Source organism: Falco cherrug, chromosome Z (assembly GCF_023634085.1).
Source record: "Falco cherrug isolate bFalChe1 chromosome Z, bFalChe1.pri, whole genome shotgun sequence".
Classification (NCBI taxonomy): domain Eukaryota; kingdom Metazoa; phylum Chordata; class Aves; order Falconiformes; family Falconidae; genus Falco; species Falco cherrug.
The window spans coordinates 28,388,612-28,398,175 of NC_073720.1; the positions used below are offsets into that span (position 1 = coordinate 28,388,612).

Sequence of the window (9,564 nt, forward strand, 5' to 3'; positions counted from 1 at the left end):
CAGCTTAAGTAGGTGGAAGCAACCACGGGTGGATGGAAGAACTTTGCGGCAGCCACAGTAGTAGGCCCACTACACTGAAGTGTTAACTGCACTAGAGAATACACCAGTCAATAATATAGCAAGTTGCCTTAAAGTACATCATGCACAGACACATACATTTACAAATAGCATATGATGGAAGGCAATTTGATTCAGATTACTAGCCATGATTATTTGCTCTACTTCTTCCAAGCATGTGGGAAAACAAACACAAACAAAAAGAAAAAACACCTATAAAATCACAGTTTTCGAAGGCTGCAGCAAGTTGTAACCTGAAAAGTTCATCAAAATGCAGATCATTTTGGCGTAAGGGCAATTACAGAAAGGTCTGTAAAAAGTAAAAGCTGAACTAAATGGGTGAAAATACAGCAAACTAACAGGTCTATGGAGCAAGGCAGAATCTATGTTTGAAAAATAAAACTATATGAACATCAATTAGTAGGAAATGTTTCTTTTTAATATGCTATCTTATTATCTCAAGTACCAGTCTAAACAGTTTCACTGCCCTTTCACTTCTATGTAACCATTACTCCTTGTAGTTTGAAGCCCACAATAATTTTGACTACTTGTGCACTAACAGGTAGCTTATTAACCTTCTCTATTTACACAGAATAAACCCTGAATGCCACTGTATTTTGTAATACAAAACCACCAGAATAACTCCATAATTACAACATCATTGATATTTTCAATTAGAATACAAAATAAAAGTTTTACTTAACTACTTCGAAGTTGTTACTGTATCCAAATTTGGAGACAGACAAAGAAGTGCATTTCTTCCGGAAAAGCTTACAGAATTCTCCTTTAGGAAATGTTCTTTCCCTTTGTCTTAAGGCATTTCTTCTAGCTAAACCAACACATTGATCAAAATGTGCTGAACACTGCTTCTGAACTTTTCATAACGGGACCTTTAACAGGGACTTTTCTATATTGCAGCTCCATAAATTTCCTGCCACTTCAGAAATACAGGAAGGGTAGCATAGCCATGACCTAGTCTCTGGCTGCAGCCTTCCTGATGGCTGATAATCTATCAGAAATCTAACTCTGCAAACCTTTTGAGAACAAAATGAGCCAGAACCAATTCCAAATATCATGTGATTCCCTAACTGTAACTGAAGGTTACTGCAAAGGAACTCATCTTTCCACTTAAATCAAGTTTTCTAATCAGTCTTACTCTTGTCCCTGACATCATATTGCATAGCAGAAAGTACAAGAGAAACAGAATAGATACTTTCCTCAATTAAAAAAAGTCCCCTGAAAGCCACATCTTTTATGCATTATCAATAGTTATCACAGGATAAGAGACTATGTGAAAAATATATTAAGGTTTAAACAAAGCAGGAAGTCCAAAGCAGGCTCCCAGATTTGAGGGCCTATGTGGTTTAAGCTTGCACAACTAAAGGACATGTTTTCATTTGTGAATATAATGTCAGGCATAGCCTACCTTACAAATACCAGGTTCTGCCTATACACACAAACATCTAGATGCCAAAAAATTTACATGATCAAGAGTTCTGATGATTAACCTGATGACAATTCTATAAACTGAGTTATCTTCTACTTGTGTTTGGAGACATATGTGTACCTATGTCAAATGTAGTATGGTATCTCAACGCAGAGAGCAGACAATTTTCTGCTTAGGGAAAGCTATATGGCCTATCCACAACTCCTTCATAAAGCAGCTACGTTCACAAAGAGTAGCTCAAGTAATTCATACAATAAGCACCAGAGTTAAGGCTCTGTATCTAGGATAAACACAATACATTAGGATAAATAGAATAAATAAAAACAGAGATTTACACTATGCCTAAGAGGAAAAGTAGTTCAATTTACAAAAATCAGGTATGTATCCTCTTACGTGCACATATGCCATCAACACTGTTTATTTGTGTTTTGGTGGTTTTTCCTCAAAGCTGCCCCTCCCCACACACATAAAATTCTGTATGTGGGAATTGTGTGTCTAGCTAATATTTCTTCGCTAAGTATTTTTACCTTCTCCTTCCTGGTGGTGACAGTAATGGCGGGGATCACTAAAAGCCCAGTACTGGCCTACTTAAAAATAAATGCACCACATAGCAGAGAGAACAAATAAGACCTTCCACTCACATTCAGCAACAATTACCATCCACTGCTATGACAGACAGTGAAGTCAGATGGCGATTCTTCTAGAAGTTGCATCTTGGAGAAAGAGGAACCTCTGTTTCCACATAAAGCATCAGGTTCTATTGAACAAACTCCCAAGATCAGTTTGAAAGACCACTCTGAATGTCATTTTGCAGGTAAAACACCATCTGTTGAGGATGATTCCATCATTACTCAACAGAAACAACTGTAAAAGTGTGTATGAGAATGCAAAACATTAAGTGGTCCCCTTTCCATATAGGCTCAATTTAATTACTTTGAAGTTCATTAGCAGTTTTCTCCTCCTTCCCTAGAGCTAACAAAACGCTCTCTTCAGAAGCTAGTGTTCTTGTTGAGATGGTTTCCCATTTTATAATGCTGTAAAAGAGCTCTTTTGTATATATAGTATGGACGTCCCCTGACAGCAAGCTGTACGTGGAAACAAGACTTCAAATACAAGTTAATATTTCAATATGACTACAGTAAGGCATTACTGACCAACTCTATATACAAAATAAATTATGTCACAGAAAGCAAGGGCAGACAGTCCTTCCATTTCCCTTCATCAAGAACGAACTGCAATGATTTTCTCATGGAAATGAAAGCAACCCTGTCAGCAAATGTGAAGTCAGAATTCAGCATTTCCATGACTTGTGCATAACAGGAAACAGATTACAGGAACTGTTTTACTGAGCTACTTAACAGACTTTGAAAATTGTTAAGAATAAGTTAGTTTGTTGCATATCAAGATAATTCTGAATTTAAAATCTACATTTGGTAAAGTAGCCAGAAATTTCTAGGCAATCTGCAGCAGTATTTATTTCCTAGATTTCTGATCAAATTACCTAAGCGCAAGTGCAAGCTGTCTCCTTTGGACTAAAACTGTTCAACGCTAATGCCTATTGGTGTTAAAAGTCAATACTCTCTATAGTAACACAGTCTTTCTACCCAGCATAAACAAATGTTTCTGAATTATTAAGGTGATTTTAAAGTTCCTATGACTGGTCAAATACATACTACTCATTTAGCTAGTGTAAGAAGCAAGAAAAGACAGCTGCAGATTTTGTTTTCACAGCAAAACTAAGCACATGAGACAAGAGGAGGCACATGCAGTTCTTAAATATGTTTTGATTTTTGGTCAAACTTCAGAAGCTTGATGACAGTTCAAATGAATTTGATTTTTTTCCTAACTCACTTCAGTAATAAGTGAATTACTGTCGTTTCAAACTATGCTTTTAGAACCTGCATCAGCAGTGGTTAAGCATGCATGATCATTCCTTCAACCCTTTAAACGTGACCACGTTGCCACATTACAAAGAAGAAACAGATCAGACTGAGAAAACTGTACTTTTAATTACAAACCACTTAAGTTATAACTTGCCCAATCCTCTTTTTAAAATAGCCTACCAAACCCATAACTTATTCCCCAGGAAACAGGCAGACAAATACTCAAACTACAACATTTGGAAGTGGTACTCCAATTTAACTACAGGATTTCTTTTTAACCATAAAAAAGCGTAGGTCCCTAATTTACTTCAAATTGTTATAAAATGAAAACTGGATAATGTCCAAATTAAGTTTTCAAACCCTAGTTAAACTCTAAAACTGCTTTTGGCAAACATGATACATCAATGAAATATGACCAACATCTTCCCACCTTGTTAGATAAATGCTAAATAGGAAAAGCCTAGAAAAGAGTGAATGTGGGAAATAGAATAGCTTTAGTCTTGGGGGTAAGAATAGAAAAAATTGTATCCTTTGCCTCTTGTTTTGGTCAAGTCCAGAGAAGCTGTCCTACACAGCTAGTTTTACACATGAATTACTGCTCATGCTCCTCTGTCAGATACAAGTATGTAAAAACCACAGCTCTGATCAGCAGATTATGCCTGCAAGAATCCTAACACAAGTCATAAATGCCATAGAAGTCCTATTGGTAAAAAAATTTTTGTAGCAAGAAAATTTCAGAGTTGCACTGATATGCCAAGTAGTTACTGTAGATAATCCATTAATGGAGGGGTGGGGGAGCACAACTCCTTCATAGGGGTGAAATTCAGTATTTGCTGAAACAAGGTGCAACTGTTCAGCAATGATAAGATTTGACTTACTCAGTTTAAAAGACATCCTATCGTAACAATTAACATACAGATGTTAGTGCAACAGAACAATAGAGCCTGGGTGTTCATTCCTGCAATTCTAAAATAGAATTTCCAAATATGAACCAAACCCAATCTTTTCTTTAGCCACCAACTTAGAAAGACATATATTATTCATTATGGTTTGTCCATTTGTACTGTCGACTTTTCAGTCACTCATACAGGAGTAACACTTCAAAGAAATAAACAGAAGTTCCCCCGACTCCAGGGATACGTAAACTCAGATGTGTTGAAAAAATTTGTCATCATTTTCTTTAAACTGTTATGCCTTGTTGCAGTTTCAAATAAATAACATGTGTTTCATCCTTTCCACCTAGGCAATTTAGTTAATTTAATGGGCCCCATATATGGGAAAATACTCTAGTGATTAATATTATGGTGTTACATTTTTGAAAGTATATTTCAGTATATTTCAATCTCTGGGTGTCTGAAAAAGCTACAGAAAATTGAGAGCATCAAAACATAGAACGAAGCAATCACCTGATGTTTACACAGGCAACTCAGTTCTGAAAGTTTTGTGAAGTTTGAAGACAAAAGCAACCTGGCAATTTCAATTTTCTTCTTCCAGCTTCAATGAATTAAATAAAGATCTGCTCCAGAGAAGCTCTACACATATTAGGAATGACAGAGTTTCCGCTATATCTTGATAATGAAAAATATTTTTTGAACAAAAAGATGGAAAGTTGCCAACTCATACTAGATGCAGACACGCAGAGGGAGGAGACTAAGCCAATATTGCACCACAGCTCTCCTGAAAGTGAGCATCCAACTGCATGCCAAGCCAAAGAGCAGCACTGCGTAAACATGAACGGAACTCCAGATGGAAGCATGACAAGTCTCGGTGTCACTCATACCACGTAAGTGCATAAGACAACACGTCTTACACTTACCAGAGCAAGCCTCTTCACAAAGCTAAGGTTATCAACCCCTGGATACCACCAGTGCTTACATGTTAGAAAAGCTCTTGAAAAGAATCTTCCTTTCTCCTCAAAATTCTCATAGCCATTCTCAAAAGCTACAGGTAACACAAGGAATTAAAAAAAATTAAATAAAAGAAGTTTGTCAAAGCCACTTTAAACACACATTTTCATATCCCAGAACATTCAGAGTTACCAAGAATGGCATTACAGAGACCAGTTTTAGCTATACAAAGAACTTCCAACAGCTTAATCAAATCAATTTAGAATGATTAATAAAAGAAAACACTGACAGTCTATGAAGTGGCTTAATTTAGTTGACTTGATAGACTTACAATTTACAGAAGTATCACCTGCACCAGTCACTTTAAATACAATGTAAAAGCTTATGCAACACTTCTGAAGCAGTGTAAAGAAAAGAGTAAGTCACTGATAACAAATGCTTTTTACTCTACATAGTAGTATACTGGTACATACTACTGTACCAGTATAAGTGTACTCAAAGTGACAAAACATATAACGGAAATAACTTATGAAAGTGTTCCCTTTAAATTACATCATGGTTTTGATGTAGCACATACATAGCAGCAAGCACCCAATGTTTTATGACAACATCCGAACTAGGAGTTGGGAATGTTTGGCCATGTGACTTGAATGACTAAAACTCAAGAATCAGAGCCATTTATAGCCTGTACTGCTAATTTATAATTTTTGATACCACAAAAAAAGTAACTGTATCCTACTGGCTTTGAAAACTGCTGCTCTAGAGTGCTGCACTAGTCTATTAACAGACGCCTACATTTTTCAAATTACAGCAAAAATTTTCAAGTGACATTACAGGTCTCTCTAGCTCAACTTTACACATCCTGAAAATTAGTCTTGCTTATCTCTCAATGACATCTTAGACGCAGTCAACAGATGGCAAGCCCATAAAACATCAATTTTTCTTACATTCTCTAACAAAACAAAACAAAATTGCAACTATTCAAATACTTTTAAAAGCAGTACAAGATGAAAGTCTCACCATAGACTTCCAGATTATCACCACAAAGAAGCTAAGATTTGTTTTCTTTATGTGAGCACTTTAATGAAGTTCTTAAAAAACAGCAGCCTAAAGAATGTTCAAGAAATTGATACGCATTCACGTACATGTTACTTCCCTTTTGTGAAGGAATCAGTTAAGTCCCTTAAGTTTCTGATGTTTTTTCCTATCAGTTACAGCAAATTAACAAACCATGAAAGAACATCCTACAGCTCAGGATCCAGAATTCCATTTCCAATGCACAATTTCAGCTGCAAATTAATGACAGCATGTACATCGAAATTAAATATTAATTACATTTTGGATTAATTTTCACATCAGTGCTTTTAGAAAGTGTAATTTCTCATTCCATAGGCGACACAATTATTTTGTGTGGCATTATCAAGAATGGCAAGGCAAAAGCAAAAAACGGAAGGCAATTGTTCCAAAGTTCTACACAATACCACCTTTCCTTCTCCTTACGGATTTCTCTTGGTTATTTTTAGTCATTATGCATTCAGTGCATTTTAACAGCAATCTTTCAATTTCTGCCTTAACCTTCTCACCACATTTCAAAGCATACATAGCTTGTACACCAAGTCTTCCAACGCACTGCAGTAACAATTCTGAACAATAACTTGTTCTGAAAAGTTAGTAGAAATGGAGAAGCCTAATGATTTAAAACACACAAACCTATAATTTATGCTTGGTTCTGAGGATACAGAAACTCAATACCTTCTGATTTTAAAAATCCACCATATTTAGATACTACAGTTAATCTTGAAAAATATTTACCCACAACAGCAATGAAGGAGCAGTTCCTATTCCTTTTTATTTTACTTCTCACAAAATAAACACTGTCCATGGTATTATAAAGGTTTCTCAGTCAAGTTTTGCAAGATTAAGACCCTGTCTAATGTCTTTGTTGCAAACTGCAAGACAACAAAGAATATACTTGTTTTTGTCCTACTTAGTGTCATTTTTGGAGGCAGGAGAAAAATCTGCAACAGAAGAAAACGTCCTTCCCCTGGCACACATTGCTGACCCACACTAGGAGTTTTGCCAAAAGAGCTATAAGGCAGAGACTTTGTAGAGCACAAAGAGGGAATGGGAAGTTTGGGTAGATGTCTGCTACCTCACATTTGCTGATAGCATTCAGGAAGACACAGACAGGAAAACACAGTGTATGGGAATGGCCCATGGCCTTCACTACATTAACAAAATTAATGACTTAGTAACAAAATAAAATACAACTAATCAACCATGAACACGCCACAGTACCTAACATAGTTAAATATAAAAGTATTTGATTTCAGTTGAGATAACTGAATAAAAAGCTTCTACTTTAATCTTAGGAGGAGATAGTTACTTTTCCGAAGAAAATGTGACTTTAATATTAATTTAAGTCTTATTTTTATGAAAGATAAAAGAATTTCCATATATTAGATTAATGCTGATCTCCCACAGCAAGGCTTCAAACTAAACAGATTTGTATGCCAGGAGAGCAAAAGTAATATCTTGTTTCATTAAATCTTAATATTCTGTTGACAGCAAAACTTACAGAGTTGAAATTAAACACAATGCTGCAAACAAGGCATGAAAATTGGCTTGACCTATGCTTTATGTTCAAGAATAGTATAGCGTATTTGTGAAACTACTTTTTCCTAAATATTAACTGTTGCTTACACAGAGAAAGCTGACATTTAAAAGATATTTTCACCTTTTTTGGCTTCAGTCTCAACAACCAACCATTTTTGTGTTTCCCCTATTAGCTGTTAGAGATGCAGATGAAAAACTAAACATGCAAAGAAGTAGCAACATTGTAAACAGCTCAGTGGCTACAATAACACTTAACTTTAACGTTACAGACCAGCCACGGTCACCATGAAAAGTTTCATTTCAGGTGAGGCTCCGTAATAATCCAGATCCGTATTTTTATTTTCTCCCTCTGCGTATTTACCTACCCACTTAAAAACATACACATCTGCACAGAGGTGGCTGAGCAACATCGTTCCCACAACAGGCTGGGAGGTCCGCTGTCCCCCCAGCTGGCCACCGCTCGGGCTGTCCCCCTCTGACATGCGGGCACGGACAAGTTACCGGTACAAAGGCGCAGCGCTGCGAGGCGCAGCTTTGCGTTTGCGTGATACAGCTGCCAAGTTCTGCCAGCCGGTGCCATTCCCCCGACCGCTGCGTTCTGGGAGGCTTCACCACCACAGACCGCCCCGCAGCCCACGCCGCCCCCACGCACCGCGCTGCCTGCGGCACAGACCCCCGGGCGCGGGTCCCCCGCTCGTGCCCGCGCCCCCCGCGGCCCAGCGGCCCCTCTCCCCGCCGCCCCCGCCCAGCGGACCCCGGGGCACGCAGCGAGGCCGGGGGCGGCGCAGGGGCAGGGGGCGGCGGTCCCCTCTCCCCGCCGCGGGCAGCCCGGGCGGGGGCAGCGGCGGCGCAGGCAGGTAGCCGCTTCCCTCACGGCCCAGCCCGGCCGAAGCGAGCCGCGGCGGGCGCAGGGGGAGGCGGCAGCCACCGTCCCCGCGGCCGCACCCTCCGCGGCAAGGCCCCGGCCCAGTCCCGGGGGTGGCGTAAGAGCCGAGGCTGCTCCGGCAGAGGGGACCCCGGCTGCACCTTGCCGTGCCGTGCCCTGCCCGCTCCACCCGCGGCGCGGCGGAACCGGCCCGCGGCGTTTCCCTACCCAGAAGTTCTCCACGAAGTACGCCATCATCACCCCGCCGCCGCCCCGGCCACCAGCGAGCGCGGCCCCGGCCGCCTCAGCCGCCGAGAACGCAACGGAGGAAACGGGCGCCGCGGCGGCGCGCTGCCTTCCCGTTACGGTGCGAACGCCGCCCTCCACACAGCCCCGCCGCCCCGGCCTCGCGCATGCGCCCCGCCGCCGCCGGCCGCCGCGGCCCCCGCGCAGTCGCAGAGCGCCGTGCGCCCGGGGCATGCGCGGGGCCGGGCCCGCCGCGCCGCAGCGGGGCGGGGGGGGCGGCGGCCGGCAGTTCCCCCCCACCCCCCTACTCCCCACCCCCCCCGAAATTGTGAGGAAAATTGCCCCCGAAATCTTGAGGAAAGCCCTTCAAAGGTAGTCAGTAACCGCTAGGGAACGGCTGCGGTGGGCGCCGGCGCGCACGGGGCTGAGTGCACGCCGTTCGGCTGGCTTCGCGGCCGGGCGCCGCTGCAGCCCGGGGGGGTGCGGTCCCCGGTCCCTGGAGCAGGCGCTGGCTCGGGCCGCGGGAGCGTTGCGGGTCCAGCACAGCCCACCCTCCCCGCGGCCTCGGCGCGCAGGATTTTACAGTTTCAGTGGCATGCTCCT

General features: G+C 41.5%; 1 protein-coding gene across 5 annotated transcripts in view; it reads right to left on the minus strand.

Annotated features, from left to right (window-relative positions):
• FCHO2 (FCH and mu domain containing endocytic adaptor 2) overlaps positions 1–9,564 on the minus strand; it is a 100,160-nt gene extending 90,596 nt beyond the window's left edge. For 4 of the 5 annotated variants that reach the window (XM_055698528.1, XM_055698526.1, XM_055698527.1 and 1 more), the window contains exon 1: positions 8,944–9,129. In XM_055698528.1, the coding sequence (XP_055554503.1) occupies positions 8,944–8,973 (30 nt within the window). In that variant the 5' untranslated portion in view covers positions 8,974–9,129. Of the gene's footprint in view, positions 1–8,943; positions 9,130–9,544 lie in introns of those variants that run through there. The other variant, XM_055698529.1, reaches the window with a different exon arrangement.